The sequence below is a fragment of the Pseudorca crassidens genome, chromosome 2 (genome assembly GCF_039906515.1).
Source record: "Pseudorca crassidens isolate mPseCra1 chromosome 2, mPseCra1.hap1, whole genome shotgun sequence".
Taxonomy (NCBI): Eukaryota; Metazoa; Chordata; class Mammalia; order Artiodactyla; family Delphinidae; genus Pseudorca; species Pseudorca crassidens.
Genome location: NC_090297.1, coordinates 103,201,688 through 103,222,441, shown reverse-complemented (window position 1 = coordinate 103,222,441; position 20,754 = coordinate 103,201,688). Strand labels below are relative to the sequence as shown.

Here is a 20,754-nt window from a genome sequence, read left to right as displayed (position 1 = left end):
GAATTTTAAAAAAACTTACTAGTGGTTATATCTTCTCAAATAACAGTAAATATTTTAAATATGTTCTAAATAGAAGGGACATTTCTTTATATAATTTTTAAAAAGGCAAACATTTCCTAAGCTTTAATCAAATCTTTGGGGTAGAATCCTAAAGGATTCTTTTATAACAAAGAAAAGAAGGCAAGGAAACTAACCTTTTTGTAGTAAATCGGGTTTCCTGTCAAGTAGCTGAGGTGGACAAACTCCATATGCAGTGTACCAAATTCAGCAAGAATGCTGCTACCTGCAGATGCCCAGCCCCAGTTTCGCCCTACTCCACTGAATGAAAGAAAAGGTAAAAGGAGACAGGATTGAGAAAAAAATGAAACATTTTTTTAATGAATACATAAATTTTAAACATATCTCTTAGAAATTATCTCAAACAATAGATTACTTATATCTAAAATTTTATTATTTTTAAATTATCATTAATAGAATATCCACGTGTTCTAAAAATCGAAACAATGTAGAAAAGTATACATTAAATATATTTCACCCCATTCTCATCTCTCGTCCCCTTACAGGCTCCAAATATAATCATTCATTAGCTTATGTATAAGTACAGAAATTTCTATGCATATATAAGCAATCCAAATATATATTCTTATTTTCCTCCTTTCTTAAACAAAACATAGCAAAGTACACTTACTGCTCTGTATGTCGGATTTTGCTATTAAGATGTACCTCAGTAGGCATTCCGTATCAGTTCATAAACAACTTTCTCATTTTATTTTTTTAATAGATGCACAGAATTCCATGACATTAATGATTTTCAAATGAAATGTCTCACCCCAGAGGCATATGAAAATGTGTGAGAGCATTCTGAGTTGAAGGTGCAACTTACAGTTATTGTGCTGGGGCCAAAGATGTAACATGACAGTATCCTGATAAAGAACTGTCCTGCCTCAAATGCTCATAGTGCCTGTATGAAAACTACTATGTTATATAAATAGACATAACTTATTTAATCAATCCTCTATAGTGGTCCTTTGGCAAATTTCTAATATTTTGCTATTATGAAAACTTTTATAGTGAATAATCTTGTGTACATCTCATTTGTGCAGATATATGTCTAGGACATCTTCTTACTTTTTTTTCTTTTTTTTTTAGCCTGCCTTATAAATTTTTTTGGAAGCCAAACTATATAAATGAAAAATTGTAGACTTTTTGGATGTTATCTTCTTTCTCAGAAGGTTGAGTTTCCTCTCAAACATAGGTTGAGTATAGGCTGATTACCTTGGTTTTAGGCTTTGTTAAGGGTAGTCTATTTCAGTTTTACCTCTCCCTCTAGGAAGTGGCCCTCTGGGATCTCAGCTGAAAGCCTGGGGTGTTTATCAAGGGCCCTTCATCTTGGCAGCTTTAAACACTAACCTCTGTCTTCCCAGTACCATGTACTTGTTAAACTTTCCCCTTTATATCTACTTGTATACTGACAATTCAATTTGATATGTTCTATTTATGTGTTGAGAAAACATTAAAATAGATATCAGGGTATATCACTACCTTGCTGAAAGTTCGTTAATTTTTTGGTGCTATTTTTATATTGTTTTTGAAATTATGACAGGCAAATGCCAGTAATGTATTTTTTTGAAGCCAGACATGAGAATCAAGGAAGAAATATGGATACAATAACTATGTAGGACAGTCATTCATTTCACAAATATTAAGTGCCTACTATTATCTGGGACATATAGTAGTGAACCTGACATATAACATTCCTGTTTCCATAATAAGTAAGACCATTTTAATAGTGATAATTGTTACGAAGAAAATTAAATACAGTGATAGAATACTGAGTACTAGTGATGGAAAATGAGTTCGAAGACTTTATGTATAATGTTCAAAGAGTTTCTAAAATGACACACTTTAAACTGAGACATGAATGACGAGAAGGAGCTAGCGATGAACAGATACGAAGAAGAGAATTCCCAGCAGAGGAAACAGCAAATGCAATGGCCCTGAGGAAAAAGTTGTCTAGTGTGGCTGGAGCTCAGGAAGGGGAAGTGAATGATACAGAATGAGGTTAGAAAGCTAGGTAAAATCCAAACTGTGCAGAAATTCTGTATGCTATGGTGAAATATAAAGTTTTTTTTAATTTTAAGTATGATGGAACATCATGGAGAATTTTAAGGAATGTAACATAATATTTAAAGAATAAAGCATACCATTTAGAAAGATTACCTAGGCGTCAGCATGGCGAATGGATTATAGCAAAGTCAAGTATAAACACAAAATCCCATTTCCATGTAAAAACTTCTGTCCCAAAGTCCCAAATGAAAGTTTCATTCATAGTGCATTTAAACATCTCAAAATACTAAATTCTAAACAAGATTTTTCACTTTTTATTTTACAGACAGCCTCACAGGGCCCTCCACCTTGGCAGGCTCAAACACTAACCTCTGTCTCGCCAGTACCATGTAGCTGATAAATAAGCTTCCAAATGCTGTTATCTAGTTCTTTTGAGTCCCCCTGCATGGGCAGGTATAGAATCAGCCAACAATTTCAGGAAAATTTGTACATAAATTTTGGGGCTTTTCCTCTGCAATTCCTTCCTGTCTTGAGACACTTGTCCCTGGTATCTCAGCCATTCTGGCAGCTCCAAGACCTGACCACAGTCTTCTTTGCCCTAAATGACTGCTATGTTAGGCTTGGCTTCAATTGCCATGCACCGTAATTTAGAATATGCCCTCAGGGGTAAAGCCAGTGTTTCTACAGAGATGACCTTCTCTTAGGATCACAGCCCCTTGGGTCCCCCCTTAACTAATTGCTCTCTAATCCCTTCAAACCATCTTGCTGACCTTTTATGATTGTTTTCAGTGGGAGAGTTAACCTGATATAAGCTATTCCATGGCTGGAACTGGAAGTCTAGATTAATTATTCAAGTAGCAGAGTTCACAGGTTATTCCTACTAGAACTCTAAACCATTCTCTAAGGTCTTTTCTACTTTTAGGAGGAAGTAAAAAATATAAATCTTTCTCTCATAGAAGGATTGATGTTATTGGTTTTAGTTCTTTTAGCACTAGCTGACTTTTTAAACTCTGTATCACCTAGATGAATATTAAATTAGGTAAGTCAAATGACAAGTATGGAATAATTATGAGCTTTTTTAGACACAAGAACCATATCTTATAGTTACCATTAAAGTGTAAGCAGAATAGAGTAATACACGATTTGGTAGAGGAGCTGAAATAGATGTAGAAGATAAGAATAATAATCTTAACTACTGATGTAGCACATAGGCTCCTAGTCCTGCCATTAATTAACTGTAGGACCTTGAGCAAGATATTTGCCTTCTCTGACCCAGGAGTCCCACTCCTGGGCATACACCTAGAGAAAACCGTAATTCCAAAAGATACATGCACCCCAGTGTTCACTGCAGCACTATTTACAACAGCCAGGACATGGGAGCAACCTAAATGTCCATCAACAGAGGAATGGATAAAGAAGATGTGGCACATATACAATGGAATATTACTCAGCCTTAAAAAGGAACAAAATTGTGCCATTGGCAGAGACATGGATAGACCTAGAGACTGTCATACAGAGTGAAGTAAGTCAGAAAGAGAAAAACAAGTATCATATATTAACGCACATATGTGTAATTGAGAAAAATGAACCTATTTGCAAAGCAGAAACAGAGACACAGATGTATGGACACCAAGTGGGGGAGGGTGGGATGGACTGGGAGATTGGGACCGACGTATGTACACTACTATGTATGAAGTAGATGGCTGGTGAGTACCTACTGTATAGCACAGGGGAAGAATAAAAAAGAAGGTACCATGTTTGCAGGACATATATTAAATTAACCTTAAAAATGCATTCCAATATACATTAGGTGCAGACAAATACTGTTTGATTCCACTTATATGAGGTACCTAGAATAGTCAAATTCATAGAGTCAGAAAGTACACTGGTAGATGTCAGGGGCGGGGAGTGGGGATTGGGGAGGGGGAATGGGGAGTTAGTGTTTAAGGGGGACAGAGTTTCAGTTTAGGACAGTGAAAAATTCGGGAGATGGATGATAGAGAGAGTTGCACAACAATATGAATGTACTTAGTGCCACTGAACTATATAGTTAAATATGGTTAAAATAGTTATGTTTTTATTATGTGACATTTACCAGAATAAAAAAAAAAGATATTTGCTTTCTGTGAGACTCAGTTTCCTTATCCATAATGTGAGAATTCATGATACCTAGTTCACATGGTTGTTAGGAAATTAAATGACATTTAAGATTGTGAAAACACCTCACAAAGAGCCTAGTAAGAATAGTATCTAATGAGTTTTTGAATAATTTTATTCTAAGTTATTTTAACAGTTTACCTAGAGAAAAAAACTTCCTCAATCTGATAAAGGCAATTGATTAAAAAATCTACAGCCAACATCATATTTGATGATTTTTTTAAAAAAAGCAGTATTATAAAAACATTTTATGGAAATCCAGAAGACTATAAAATACAGGTGAAGACAATCTTTTTAACCAAGACTGAAAACCCCAAAGTTATAAAAGATATATTTGAATATATAAACATCTAAAACTTAGGAATGAAATATTATTATAAATAAAGATAACAAACAAGTAGTAGAACAGGGAAAAAAGAAATAATTCTATAATCTACAAGGCTCTTTTATAAACTAACTAGAAAAAGACAAACAATCCAATCAACACTAGGAACAGACAATTCACAAAAAACAAATCTAGATGTCCAACAAATTTATGAAAAGATGCTCAAATTCACTAAGCAGAAAATACAAATGAAAATAACAATAGTAACACTTTATAGCCATCAGTCTCTTGAAAATGAAACAGAACATATACTTGTAGACATTTTGGTACTCTCACACACTGTTGATGGAAATATGATGACCTACAGCCTTTTGGAAAACATCTGGGGAGTAACTACTAAATTTAAAAATACATATATGCTTTGATCCAGCAATTCCACACTTGGGAATCTATCCCACAAAGATAAAAGAGACATATGCCCTTTGATACAGCAATCACATTCCTAAGAATCATTTTCAGAGAAAATTCCCCACTACACAAGGACACATATAACAGGATGCCATTGTAACAATGTTTACGGTAGCAAAATAATGGAAATAAACAAATATCACTGATATGGAATTATTAAACAAATTATGGTATAACCTATGTGTTATAATACATCCTATATTCCACTATGTAGTCATCACAAAGATTGATTTAAAGTTCTGTGGCATGACCTGGAAGAGTATTTCCGTGAGATTTTGTTGAGTGAGAAAAATAAGAAGTAGAAAAGCAAGTATCCAAACAAACCATAAAAAATTTTAAAAGCTCCACCAGTATCTATGTTTGTGCTTCTATATGCTGCATATCATATTGTAGGAGATAAATAATGTTAGATTATTAACATGAGTTGGCTTTCAGACAGCAAAATTGGAAGAAAGTCTGTTTGTGAGACACATGTAGAACTAAATCAAAAACAAAAACCTTTAAAAAATAGGTAAATAATTACATCTGTGGTCGGTAAACCCAAGTAAAATACGTATGTGTATGAATATATACAAAGAAACAACATGAAAATTAAACTTATGTTCAAGACATGGTCCTTGAAAACCCTTCTATTTTCATCTCAATCTAAGTTTGAAGTTCCGCAATGCTGGATTTTTAGGTTATTTTCTATATAGACAAATAATAATAACATCCTGCAGTCTTTCTTCATCTCAAACTTAAATTGTAAGCTAATTAAGTTAAAATTCTTATTATCTAAGAAAGTTATATGATATGACTCTGACAATGCTACTGAAGGAAACATCAGAAAATCTATCGTGAAACTAAGGACAGAGAACAGGTATGTGACCACATCCTTTTGTGGAGGTTGGTCTGGAACTCTAGCTAGCTTTTTCCTCACAAACAGGGAGTTTACATTATATATATTGCATGACATCAAAGAATAGTAAAGCTAGATGTCATGTTCAGTATTAAATACTGATTTCTCAGTGAAAATTAAAACTTTATAAAGTTCTCCATTAGAAATGACTAAAACAGATTAGTTTTCCCAAATAAAGCTGTCACAGAATCATGCCTCACTTTGAACTTCAACAGTGTAAATACCATAAAAAGGACCCTATAGTCAACGTCAGGAATTATGTCTTCCTTTATCATCAGTAAGACATTCAGCAATAGGAAGTCCTGATTTTAAGGTATACTGTGTTCCATTTTGACTTAGAAGAAGATCAACATGCCGTGTACATAAAACAAAAGAGGGAAAGCACTTTGAATCCATTACAGCACTAAATGGAAATGAATAAGCAAATCATAAAGAACGAACTATTTTGTAAGAGACAGAAATCTAGACTTAGAGAAACAAGCAGTAGAAACTGGAATACAGTTACGGCAAGCGAACTGTTTCAAAGTAAAGAACATATTTTAAAAATCAGACAATGTTTTAAAGAAATATGCTTCTGTACATATGAAGAGAAAAACAGTTTGCTTCTGTACATATGAAGAGAAAAACAGTTTAAGTCTTAAAAAGTATGGTGGAGGCTGATCATTAGAAATTTCTAATACCTTTTTAAAGGGTCAAAAAATGAGTTAATCTAATTTATTTAGAACAGGAATAACCACATAAAAATAGAATTTACCTTTTCAGATTCACCATTGCCCAAGGAATCCCCGTAGGTGTGTTAAAGGCAGGAAGGAGTTTCTCAGCCAATTGGACTGCTTTAATCTTGAATATCTGAGATAAAAACATGAACATTCATAACTTATGAAATTACTGTTGTCAATAATATTTCCTGGTCTCTTATAGGATGCACACCACAATGTACTGGATACATGAAAGTACGAGGGAAAAAAATGCCATCTCTTTTGGTACCACAGAACACACAGCAATCAGAGAAAATGGTTGTAAAGTGGATGGATACTGAGGAAAAAGCTACCCAACGTGAAATGGCCAGAAACTGCAATTAATTGAAAGGGAAGGACATGGTTTTGGTGTTGATATTATCTTTATTTTCAACTGGGAAAAAAATCTGAGAGAAAACACTAGGCTATGAAATCTTCATCCATGGTATACAAGCTTAGTACAAATATTAAAACAAAAGAAAGAGATGCAACCCAATTTGGATAAATGCCCTTGAATTACCATAAGCTTGTTAATACCTCAACATTCTCCATTAAGGTTCAGCCACATTTATTAAAAGAAAAGAAAATGTTTATGTTCACATTCCAAGTTTATTTTATGAGTTATAAATGCTTCACCCCTTGGTCCCAGCTGCTGCTTTTTTTGGTACAAAAAACAATAAATTGGGCTTCCCTGGTGGTGCAGTGGTTGAGAGTCTGCCTGCCGATGCAGGGGACACGGGTTCGTGCCCCGGTCCGGGAAGATCCCACATGCCGCAGAGCGGCTGGGCCTGTAAGCCATGGCCGCTGAGCCTGCGCGTCCAGAGCCTGTGCTCCGCAACGGGAGAGGTCACAACAGTGAAAGGCCCACATACCGCAAAACAAACAAACAAACAAACAAAAAAACCAATAAATTGCCTAAATATCAATGGCTCTCAAACTTTCAAAACCATGTACTATTACCAAGACGTATATAATAAGATTTCTAATATTCTTAGCATATACCAACAGATTTGTGTACCTCATTTTGAAGACTACTGACTTAATAGAGACTCAAAACTGAGATTAGGTCATAATATCCTACTAGGAAAAGTGGCGTGTTCTTCTATATGCCCCAAATCTGTCCTCTCTCAAATTAATTTCAAATTCATTGGACATTTAAGGTTCCATCTTTTCATTGCAGTCAAGTATTTTTGTTAAAATATTATTAGATTTTTCAAATAAGTAAGTAGTTGAAAGCCAGGACTAGATCAAAGTTCTAAGGTGACATTATATTAACAAAGCATACCAACATTATTGGGGGTCTAAATTAGAGAGGAGTATGTGCAAGTAGAAAAGCAATATGATGTTAAGATATTTTTCAAGGTTCCTTAAATAAGGAAAAGCTCAGCAGAACTTTTAATTAGATATTCTCATATATCTACAATTTACCATTTCCTTGAATACTTACTTTAACACAAAAATACCAGTGAAAAATGTAACAATGTAAAAAAAATGTAAAAAGGTAAAAGTTTTAATAATTTTCTCATATTCATTCCATTAACTCAGAAAAGCAAATGGAAAACTCAGTTCTCTCTGTATTAACATTTATATGTTAGTAAAGAGAAATTGCATTATACAGTAAAGAGTATTGCTTCTTTACCTCATGCTTTACCATGAGGACAAAGGGACTAAGTTCTTATCTAAGAACTAATATTAATGCTATGTATTTGTTAATCACATATTATCACATCTTTTACATATAAAACTAATATTCAAAATAGTAAATTAACTTATAAACATAAGCTTTTTCTAAATAGAAAGCATTCTCATTTCACTTCCAGAAGTAATTAGTGACACATTTTCTAATTTTCAGCTTCTTATGTCAGTTAACATATATAGTAACCAATTATACAACACGACGCCAAAATACACCACCCTTATGTCATTGAGAAAAAATTCCTTATATAGAATTCTTAATTTATTCAGGAATATACAAAATCTTTAATGATAAATATACCACAGCCTTACACTCCTTATTTGCAGAAACATAGTTTGGCAGACAACAGCAGTAGCTAATTTAAAACAAATTAGTTAGTATGCAATGCAGGCAAATAATATAAAATCCAAAAAGTATCAAAGTAAAACATAAGTCCCTTTTCCAGTCCTATTCCTTGACCACACAGTTCCCTCTATTGATACAATGCAAATAGCTATCGATTTCTCAAATGTCTAGTAAATATTTTGTGCTAAATCAGTTCTATAGTATACATGGCTCCTAGCATGTCACATCAAATCCTCATTTTCCATTTCTCAGAAATAGAAATTCTATTACAGTTTATACACACATGTCTTTGTCTTTGTCTTTCAAACACAGAATATCATATACTCTAGGCTCAACTTGCTTCTTTCATTTATTGTACCTTGGAGATCTTTCCAAATCATTCCACATCCTTCTCTTTAGTGGCTGCAGAATTTCCCCTGTATAGATCATACTGTAATTTATTTAGTCAGTCTCCTATTGCTAGACGTATGTTTCCAAACTATGTGACTCTGTATGATAAATTCCAAGAGTGGAATTACTGAATCTATGGGTACATTTATTTGTAATTTTAATAGTTAATGCCAATTTGTTCTCTACACATTTCACAAATTTATATTTCTACCAGAATTTATGACCAGCTGTTTCCCTGTATTTTTGTTAACATAAAAGTTGTCAAACTTTTGATGGCTGCTAATCTGATAATTGAAAAAGGATACACCACTGTCGTTTTTATTTTCATTTTTTTTATCATGAATGTGGTAGATACTCAACACTCACTCAAATCTTTCAAGCATACCTTCATACATTGCAGAGGATGGATAACATACATAACATTTTCCAGACTCCACTCCAGCTAAAGCTCGAGACAAGGCCTAGGCATTGCTGAGTATACATAAATATGCAATATTTGGAAGGAAGAAGTAAATGATCTGAAGCAGTGATCTTTCAAGCACAGTGGTGACAATGTCTGATTCTTCTGTGGTAGCTCTGACAGAAGTTCCAGTGACTGGTGCCTAGCTTCAAAGATAACATGTGGGCAACAGAGGGAATGGAGCTGGATCATACCATGAAAGCCACATGGTATGCTTGAGCATTTCTCCTGCCTGCATGTTTCCAAGCTATGTAACAAAAATATCTGATTTCATGGCCCTCCCAAAGATTCTGTTAGCTGGCCAGTACCTTCTAATAAATCACTAGATAAAACAGATTGTTTTCTGCAACTGGGACTCTTGACTAATGAGATGATGAAAGTGAATCAATTATTTACATGTTTAAGAGCTTCAACAACACTTAAATGAAGATTTCCAAGACATTTATTTATAGAAAGAAAACTTTTCTGTATTCATTGTCCATGTTGTAAAATCTCCCAGTTATTTTTACCAGAACAAATTTTAAGTAACGGAACTATGCTAAAACTGGTCCTAGGTTTAGAAAAATTAGGACTAGAAGAATTACCTAGGTCTGGAAGAATTGGAGGAAATGGGATTAAACAGGTAAAATGTGGCAAGACTATGAAGAGCTTTAAAACATAAGCAATGAAACTTAGGGTAACACAACAGATAACACAGAAGCACTGTAGATTCTTGGGGAGGGAAGTGATATTAGAATCCATGTACACTTTTAGTTGTTCTTTTCTAATTGGAGTATTTACTAAAGTAATAATCTGTTTTCAACCTAGTAGAGTTAGAATGTAAAATAGAAGTCAAGAGTTCGTAACACTCAAATGACTTCCCACCTCATTCAGAGTAAAAGCCACAGCTCTTTAAAAGCCTATAGAATATGCTTTTTCCAAATAAATCTATTACTTCTGTGGCCTCACTCCCTTTCTCCCCGCTCCAGTAACCTTCTTCAGCCCCACTAACCTCTTTTATTATTCTCTGAGAATGCCAGTTATGCTTTTTCTTCACTAACTTTAACTTTCATTTGCTGTTCCTTTCAACTAAATGCTCTTATAAACGAAATCCTCAAGGCTCTCTCGTATCACCTGCAGCTCTTTACACAAATGTTATCTTCACATGCACTCCCTGATCATCCTATTTGAAATTAAAAACCCCTTATCCCCTTCCATGCTTTATTTTTCTCCTGAGCACTTATCACTAACAGTGTATATATGTGTATGTAAGTGTGTGTATACACACACTCTCTCTCCCATATATACTTTGTTTATTGCCTTTTACCTTCACAGCAGAATGTAAGCCACGGTTGAACAGGAATTTTTTTCTTGTATTCACTGTTGTATTCTTAGTACCTAAAAGAGCGCCTAGTGTATTCAACATGCTCAACAAGTGTTGAATGAATTGATTTAAGAAGCCAAAGTGGGGCTTCCCTGGTGGCGCAGTGGTTGAGAGTCCGCCTGCCGATGCAGGGAACACGGGTTCGTGCCCCGGTCCGGGAAGATCCCACATGCCGCAGAGCGGCTGGGCCCGTGAGCCATGGCCGCTAGGCCTGCGCGTCCGGAGCCTGTGCTCCGCAAAGGGAGAGGCCACGACAGTGAGAGGCCCACGTACCGCAAAACAAAGTGTACAGAGATTTAAAGTAAACAAGTAAATTATCTTCTCTCTCCTCCATACCAACCCCATCTCCCTGAGATATTCAATGTTAACATATAAAAGTTTTAAGGCCTCTTTACAATATTCTACAAAAATGTTGGGTTGATGATGATGATGATGATAATGGCAAGCATATATATTAATCCATTTAATCCCCACAACAACCCAATGAGGTAAGTATTATTGTTACTCCCATTTTACAGGGTTGAAACTGAGGTATAAAACAGAGAAGTTAACTTGTCCAAGGTCATACAGTGGTAAGTCTGAATTTAAACCCAGGCAGTGCAGCTCAAGTTCATGTACTTGCTTTACTATTTCACTATATTAGATATAAATACAGATACAGATGTAGACAAATTTTATACTGTGCTTTTTTTTTCATTTCCTGCTACTAACATAGTATCATAAGTACCTTTCCAATTTTTACAAAACTGCCTAATTTACTGTATCCGTTTCCTCTCCTACCACTCACTACTCCACCTATTTCAACCTAGTTTCTGCTCCCATCATTTTACTTAAAGGGATCTTGCTAAGGATTAGCCACACATTTGAGCAAAGAGCATTTTCAGACATTATTGACCAGTTCCTCCTTAAAATACTTCCCTTGTATTTAATAATACTACAATCTCCCTGCCTCCTTCATTGACTCATCCTCCTCATACTTGACCTTTAATGTGGTGCTTCTTGAAGGTTGGTTCTAGGTCTCCTCTTCCTTTTCTAAATTGTCTCCCTGAGCAAGTTGCCTGTTTTCAATTATCAGCAAAGCAACTGACTCCCAAATTTATATCACCAGTCAACACCTCTCCAGTGAGTACCAGATCCATTACATCTGTCTACTACTTAGTTCTACTTAAATATAGCAAAATCCTCTCAAATTCAAAACACCTGAAACAAACTGATGACCTTCCCCTCCCAATCCAGTATTCTTAGTTTTCAATATCTAGTAACTGCCCCACCATCCGTCTAGTACCAAAACCCAGAAAACTGGAGGCGGGACCAACTCCTCCTTCTGCCTCATTTCCCCCTGCAAAATATCACCCAATCCTTTTAAATTTATCTTCCTTGATATCATTTATCTCTCTCATCTCTACAACCCATCTTAGTCCAAGCTGCTATTATTATTTGCCCCAAATACTGCAATGGCTAACTGACTGGATGAATGGAAACATACACACACACACACACACACACACACACACACAAGCTATTGGTCTATAACTTGCTTTCATCACTAAATATATCAAGCCTATGTTTACTGGTTGAAATATATCAAACTTACGTTCATAGTTGTACAATATTCTATAGTAGCAGATGTATCAATTTATTTAACCATGCCCCCAGATGAATATTCAGGTCTTTGCAAACACTGGCCTACCACATGTTTTCAAACATTGGATACTACAAACACTAATGCAATGAAAAAAATCCTTCTGAGTATACCTTATGTATCCACATTGTTACTTTTAGATAATACATTCCTAGAAGTGCGTTAGTGGGTCAGAGAATTTTAAATTTTAAATGCTTACTTGACACAAGCGAAATAATTTTCCAAAAAGTTTGTATTGTTTGTATTCTCTCCAACAGCATATCAAACATTTGTTAAAATTTAAATGTATTTAATTAGATACTATACATTTAAAGTGGGTACATTTTATTGTATATAAATTAACTTCATTCAGTAGCGTTGCTTAAAATAAACAAACTTTGAAGTTTTAAGTTCTTTACCAGGCAGAGAATGTGGAAGGGTGAGAGTTTATTTCAGGCAGAAAATTATGGTATAGCTTGATAAACAGGGAAATAAAACAAAGTGGTCTAAATACACAGTTTCATGCATGCAAATCTGGGGCTTCTCCTGTGGCTCTCTCCTGTCCTGGCTTTTAGCCCTAAATTTCTAGCACCTGTGGTAGCCCTAAACTGTCTTCTGACATGATTTTAAACAGGATTTTTTTACCTTCTCTTTCTGATATTTCACTGTTAGTGTAAAGAAATGCAACAGATTTCTGTATATTAATCTTGTATCCTGTTGCCTTGCTGAATTCATTTATTAGTTATAATAGTTTTTGTGTGGATACTTTAGGGTTCTCTACAGAGTATCATGTCACCTGCATATAATGACAATTTTACCTCTTTCCTTCCAATTTGGATACCTTTTGTTTCTTTTTCTTGTCTGACTGCTGTGGCTAGGACTTCCAATACTATGTTGAATAGAAGTGGTGAGAGTGGGCATCCTTGTCTTGTTCCAGCATTTAGCAGGAAGGCTTTCAGCTTTTTGCCATTGAGAATTATGTTGACTGTGGCTTTGTCATAAATGGCTTTTATTATGTTGAGACATGTTCCCTCTATACTCATTTTGGTGAGAGTTTTTATCATGAATGGATGTTGAATTTTATCAAATGCTTTTTCTGCATCTACTGGGATGATCATGTGGTAAACTCTAACTTCTGATCAAACCAGTAATCATAATCAACTGTGAATTTGTATTAGTACTGTGACTTTAAACATGTATGAATGTATACAAATATGTAGATGAACTCACATATTTAAGATGAAATGTTGGAGAGTACATTTAAAATGGTATCTAGGTCAGCAAAGCTTAGTGGAATGTTTTATCCAATTACTAACACATCTACAGAAAATGCAGAGGTCAATGGAAATTGCAGTAACTTCTGAAGCAAAAATATAATGAAAATTAGTTCAATAAGGACAATAATGGCTAATATTTAAATCATGAAAAATTAACACTGTAACATTTCTCTTTTTTTATTCAGAACTTTAGGGCAAAAAAGGGACACTCTATTTGCCTTAGAAAATACCCCTGGGACTTGCCTGGTGGCGCATTGGATAGGAATCTGCCTGCCAATGCAGGGGACATGGGTTCGATCCCTGGTCCAGGAGGATCCCACATGCCGTGGAGCAACTAAGCCCGTGCACCACAACTACTGAGCCCACACGCCACAACTACTGAAGCCCGCATGCCTAGAGCCCGTGCTCCGCAACAAGAGAAGCCACTGCAATGAGATGGCCGCGCACCGCAACAAAGAGTAGCTCCTGTTCGCCACAACTAGAAAAAGCCCATGCGGAGCAACGAAGACCCAACGCAACCAAAAGTAAAAAAGAAAATATCCCTGAACTTATTCAGAAATGATCTTACCTACTGGCAATGAAGTACACAATTGTGTTTTAGTAAAGAAAAAGTTTGCTGTTGTTGTTTCTTTTATTTTGTGTTTATATTCTGTGAAACGTATTAAACTCTACATAACCATTTCTCTGTTTTATCTGACAGATTTCAGATGCATTTATCCACATAAATTACATTGTTATCTTACTCAGGAAGGGATGCCACTTTGATAGCCGTTAAAAAATGAGAAAATACTGTAAAAGAAATGTCATATATCTGAGGCTCAAGTAAACATAATAAATCATCAATATTTTTAAACTTGTGAATATTTAAAATAAATAACCTTGTTCTGAGAAAATATTATAAAGATTCACATTTATAATATTAATAAATCACAGGACAGAGGAACACTGTGTTAGGATGGCATATAACCCTCATTTGATTCCCACACCAGAACACTGAATGCATATAAAATGTTTATTCTAGTTACACTCTATCTAAATATAAGAGAGATGGTTTGCCATGTTATAAATTATAGTTAATTTTCTGTCTTATGTGAGACATAGGAATTTATTGGCTATCCAGTATTAGAATAATCTTATAGTCAGTGTTTTATTTATTTTTAGCAGATTTCAGGGATTTATTTTTGGTTTCCTGAAATAGATATGGATCAGAGCTTTCAATGTAAAATGATCAAGTATGAAAGTAAAATGGTCAGTGAAATCTGATTGTATGAGAAAGTCAGAAAAGTAAAACGTTCTCTCTACCTTTTAGTAGACTCTAACCTAAGAAATTAACTTATCTATTTTTAAATAAGTAGAAGGATTTCCCAGCTGTTAGAAACAGTATACTTACCACACAGGAAAAAAGTCAAAGGAAGAGGAAAGAAAAGTAAAGTAGTATCTATTGAGTCAGGTGATATTGTCAGGCACCTTCACATAATTTAATCCCCCCAACAACTCTCAGGTGAACTCTCTCGTTCTTTTATAAATGAGGAAACTTAAATTACAGAAGGTAAATAGCTTGACAAATATTTTTATGAAACGGAGGCAGAGGCAGAACAGAGCCTCAAACCTCTAGCTCCAAAGTACTTGTGCTTCCCTCCACTTCACAATGTTTCTCCCTGAAGTCTGAGGAGTTAAAACTGCAAAAATGGAAATACTGGTAACGTATACTTTTTCAGCATTTTAGTGTTTTCCTATTACAACAGCAACCAAAATTTCAACAGTTTGCTTCGACCTTCAGATAAGGAGCCTAATGAAATGGCAGAGGCTGACACTTCCCTTTCATAAGCTGTTCATAGGTAATTTTGAATCATATGCTTTTTGGTATGCAAATTAGTCAACTATACACAAACAATTTAGTATTTCCTCTACATAGTCAGGCATGAAAGTAAGAAAAAAATACTCTATCTCAAAGACATCATATAATGTTTAACCTGGTAAATATTAGGAAGCATGGAGTAGCAAGTAACAGGAGTTCATGGCTGGGAGAGAAACAGGGTGTAGAGGCAGACCCTCTCTGAGGCACAGGCATACAGGGAATGCCTAAAGTGGACAGTAGAGCAAGAGCATTAAGAAACACTTGCCTGCAAAACAGGCCCACTCTAATTACAAGGTAGTGTTAGAGGAATTTGAAGCTAGTGGTACTTTGTAGGTAACCTTAGCAATAAAAAACCCAAACCTGGTTCAACTCAGACTAAACTGACTGAGCTCCTAACACTAATAGCACAGTCATGCTATTCCAGGCATAAATATTATTAAACTCTGTCTTTACTGTCTCATCCATACATGATATTTTGCATTGAATAAAAAATTATTAAATACTTAAGAAAGCAAGAAAAATTAATCCACTTTCTAGAGACAAAGCAAGTGACAAATCAGACTTAATGAAGTTGAAATAATCAAAGAATTTTAAATGACTATAATTACTATTGTAAAAGACCTAGTGGATAAGGTGGAAAACATACATGAAGACAACGAGGAATTTTAGCAGAGAAATGAAAACTGTAAAGGTCAAATGAAGTATTAGAAATAGTAACTTTAAAAATCAAGGTAAAACAGAGATGCAAAATGCCTTCAACAATGACCCAGCAATCCCACTACTGGGCATATACCCTGAGAAAACCATAGTTCAAAAAGACACATGCACCCCAGTGTTCACTGCAGCACTATTTACAACAGCCAGGTCATGGAAGCAGCCTAAATAAATGTCCATCGCCAGATGAATGGATAAAGAAGATGTAGTACATATATTAAATGGAATATTACTCAGCCATAAAAAAGAATGAAATTGCGTCATTTGTAGAGATGAGGATGGACCGAGAGACTGTCATACAGAGTGAAGTCAGAAAGAGAAAAACAAATATCGTATATTAACGCATATATGGAATCTAGAAAAATGGTACAAATGAACCTGTTTGCAAGGCAAAAATAGAGACACAGACATTGAGAACAAACGTATGGACACCAAGGGGGGAATGGGGTGGGATGAATTGGGAGACTGGGATTGACATATATACACTACTATGTATAAAACAGATAACGAATGAGAACCTGTTGTATAGCACAGGGAACTCTACTCAATGTTCTGTGGTGACCTAAACGGGAAGGAAATCCAAAAATGGGGATATATGTATACATATAGCTGATTCACTTTGCTGTACAGCAGAAACTAACACAACACTGTAAAGCAATTATACCCCAATTAAAAAAGAAAAAAGCCTTCAACAGGCTCAAAAGTAGATCACATACATTAAAAGATATACCATGTGATACCACCTGAAAGAAAGTAGAGTGACTATAACAGTATCAGACAAACTAAAGAACAGAGAATATGAACAGAGATAAAGAGAAAAATTTTAAAACAATAAAAAACCAAATTCACCAAGAAGACATAACAATCCTAAATATGTACACACCTAAGAAGAGATCTCCAAAATACATAAAGTAAAAACTGATAGGACTGAAAGGAGAAACAGACAAATCCATAATTATAGTTGGAGGCTTCAAGACTCCTCAAAACTTAGTATTTGACAGAACAAGTAGACAGAAAATTAGTAAAACTACAGAAGATCAAGCAACACTATTATCTAGCTTGACCTAATCGACATCTTAACCCAACCACGGCAGAATACACATATTTTCAAGCATACATTCTTTTTGATAGACCATATTCTAGCCCATGAAACAAATATCAAAAAATTCAATAAATTTGCTCTTTATTCACTGCCAATTAAACAATTAAACTAGAAACCAATAACAGAATGCTATCCGGAAAATCCTCAAATATTTGGAAATTAAACAGCATACTTCTAAATAACTCAGCAATCAAAAAGGAAGAAGAGAAATTAGAAAATATTTTGAATTAAAGGAAAATAAAAACATAACATATCAAAATTCATAGGATGCAGTTAAAGAAAGACTGAGAAGCAAATCTATGATATTAATGCTTACAAACTACTGGGAAAAAATAAGTTACAAAGATGTAATGTACAGCACAGGGAATACAGTCAATATCTTAAAATAACTCTGTATGGAGTATATGCTATGAAAATATTGTATTACTATGTATACATCTGAAACTAATAGAATATTGTTAAGTCAACTATACTTCAGTAAAAAATAAGATAAAAATAAATCAATAAAATAAAATAAGAAAAGGTGTCATATTAATGAGCTAACAAGCTCCAACCATAAGGAACTGGAAAAAAACAGGAAAAGAAATGGGAAGAGAGGTGCAACTTAACCCCAAAGCAAGAAGTAAGTAAAGATAAAAGCAAAAAATTAATAAAACTGAATACACAAAAATAGAGAAAACTCAATGAAACAAAATCTAGTTCTTTGAAATAAAAATATTAATACACTTGTAGCCAGACTGACAACAAAAGAGAAGATGAAATGGGGAACATTACTAAAGACCCTACAGATATAAAAAGGATAATAACAAAGTAATACAAACAACTTTATGTCCACAATTTAGAGGAAACAAATTCCCTGAAATACACAAACAACAAAAGCCACACAAACTACAAAAGCCACTCAAGAATAAATAACCTGAACAGTGTTATATCTACCAAAGAAACTGAATATATACATTTTAAAACTTAGTGGGAAAAACAAAAACAAAAAACTCCAACCCCATGTGGCTTCACTGGGAAATTCTACCAAACATTTAAGGAAGAAATAATACCAATTATACACAAACTTCTCCAATGGAAAAAAAGAAGAAACATTTCCAAGCTCATTTTACAAGGTCAGTATTACTCTTATACAAAACACACATACACAAAAAGATATTAAAACTGTAGATCAATATCCCATATGAACACAGATACAAAAAAATTCTCAACAATACATTATCAAATCAATCCCAGCAATATTTAAACAGGATAATACACCATGACCAAGTGGGGTTTCTTCCCAAAAATGCGAGGTTGGTTTCACGGTCAAAAATCAACCAGCATAATTCACATTATCAACAGATAAAGAAGAAACACCATATAATCATCTAATTAAATGCCATAAAAACATTTGACAACATTCAACATCCATTCATGATTTTAAAAACCTCAGCAAATAGGAATAGCAGGGAATTTCTTCAAGATGATAAAGGGCATCTACAAAAACAAACAAACAACAAAAAATAAAACCTTATGTCTAACATTATGCTTAATGGTGAAAAACTAAATGCTCTTCCCCTAATATCAAGAACCAGGCAAGAATGCCACTCTCACCACTCCCATTTAACTCTGTATTTAGTGAAGGTTCTGGGCAATGTGATAAGGCAAGAAAAAGAAATAAAAGAACTATACAAATAAAACTGTTCTCTATATAGAGAAATAAAACATCTCTGTTCACTGACGACATGATTAGTTACAAAGAAATTCCCAAAGAATCTATTAAAATCCATTTAAAAGTGACTAGAATTAACTAGTAAATTTATGATAATCTCAGGCCACAAGGTCAATATAAAAATCAACTGCATAGTGCACAACAATGTGAATGTTATTATTTTATGTTATGTACATTTTACCACTTTTTTTTTTTTTTTTTTTTTTTGGCAGTACGCAGGCCTCTCACTGTTGTGGCCTCTCCCGTTGCAGAGCACAGGCTCCGGATGTGCAGGCTCAGCGGCCATGGCTCACAGGCTTAGCCACTCCATGGCATGTGGGATCTTCCCGGACTGGGGCACGAACCCATGTCCCCTGCATCAGCAGGCGGACTCTCAACCACTGTGCCACCAGTACAGTACCACTTTTAATAACATCAAAAAATATGAAATAGGTACAGATCCATCAAAATATGTATAAGATCTGTAAAAACTAGAAACATCAATGAACAAAATTAAAGAACTAAATAAAGGAAGAGATAAGCTATGTTCATGGATTGGAAGATATCAATTTTCCCTAAACTTCCTGATAGACTTAATATAATCCTAATCAAAATCCCAGTAAGATATTTTGTAGAAATCAGGAAACTGATTCTATAATTTATATAGAAAATAAAACTAGAATAGCCAAAACAATTTTGAAGGGGAACAAAGTTGGAGGACTCACACATAACCTGATTACGAGACCATAAAGACCATGATTTCAATTCTATAAAGCCGTAATTATGAACACAGTGTGGTAATAGCAAAAGGACGGATACACAGATCAACAACAGAGTCTAGAAATATACCCACATTTGGTCAGTTGATTTCATATATGGTCAATTGCTTTCAACAAAGGTGCAAAGTCAATTAAATAGAGAAAGACGAGTCTTTTCAACGAATGGTGCTAGAATTTTTGGATATCCATATGGCAAGAAATGAATCTCAACCTCTACCTCACAGCATATAGAATTTCACTCAAAATAGATTATAGATTTAAAAGTATAGTAAAGTAAAACTATAATATATTTAGAAGAAAACAAGAGAAAATCTTTGTGACCTTGGATTAGGCAACACTTTGTAAGTAAAATACCAAACACATGAACCATAAAAGATGAAACTGATAAACTGGACTACTTCAAGATGTAACAACATCAGTTCTTCAAAAGATATTGTTAAGTCACTGAAAAGCCAAAGACAGAGAGAAAATATTTACAAACACATAGGTTATAAAAGTCCTATGTCCAGAATATATAGAATATACAAAAAACTCTCAACATTCAATAATGAGAAAACAAAAAAAATTTGATGGCCAAAGAGTGAACAATTAAAGAAGATATATGAATGACAAATAAGCACATGAAAAGGTGCTCAACATAGTTTGTCATTAGAGAAAAGTAAAATAAAACCACAATGAGATACTAATACACACCTATTAGAATAGCTAAAAATAATAAAGAAACTCTCAATACCAATTACTGGTCATGATGGAAGGGAACTATTTGAAAAAGTCTGGGGAGTTCTTCCAAAGTTTACTTACCAT

At 34.4% G+C, this 20,754-nt stretch overlaps 1 protein-coding gene across 3 annotated transcripts in view; it reads right to left on the bottom strand.

Annotated features, from left to right (window-relative positions):
- The window catches only part of MAN1A2 (mannosidase alpha class 1A member 2), a 170,874-nt gene that overhangs the window by 66,446 nt on the left and 83,674 nt on the right, over positions 1 to 20,754 (bottom strand). For all 3 annotated transcript variants that reach the window (XM_067727423.1, XM_067727422.1, XM_067727420.1), the window contains exons 6-7: positions 6,670 to 6,764; positions 195 to 318 (exon numbers count right to left, since the gene is read on the bottom strand). In XM_067727423.1, the coding sequence (XP_067583524.1) occupies positions 195 to 318; positions 6,670 to 6,764 (219 nt within the window). The remainder of the gene's footprint in view (positions 1 to 194; positions 319 to 6,669; positions 6,765 to 20,754) is intronic.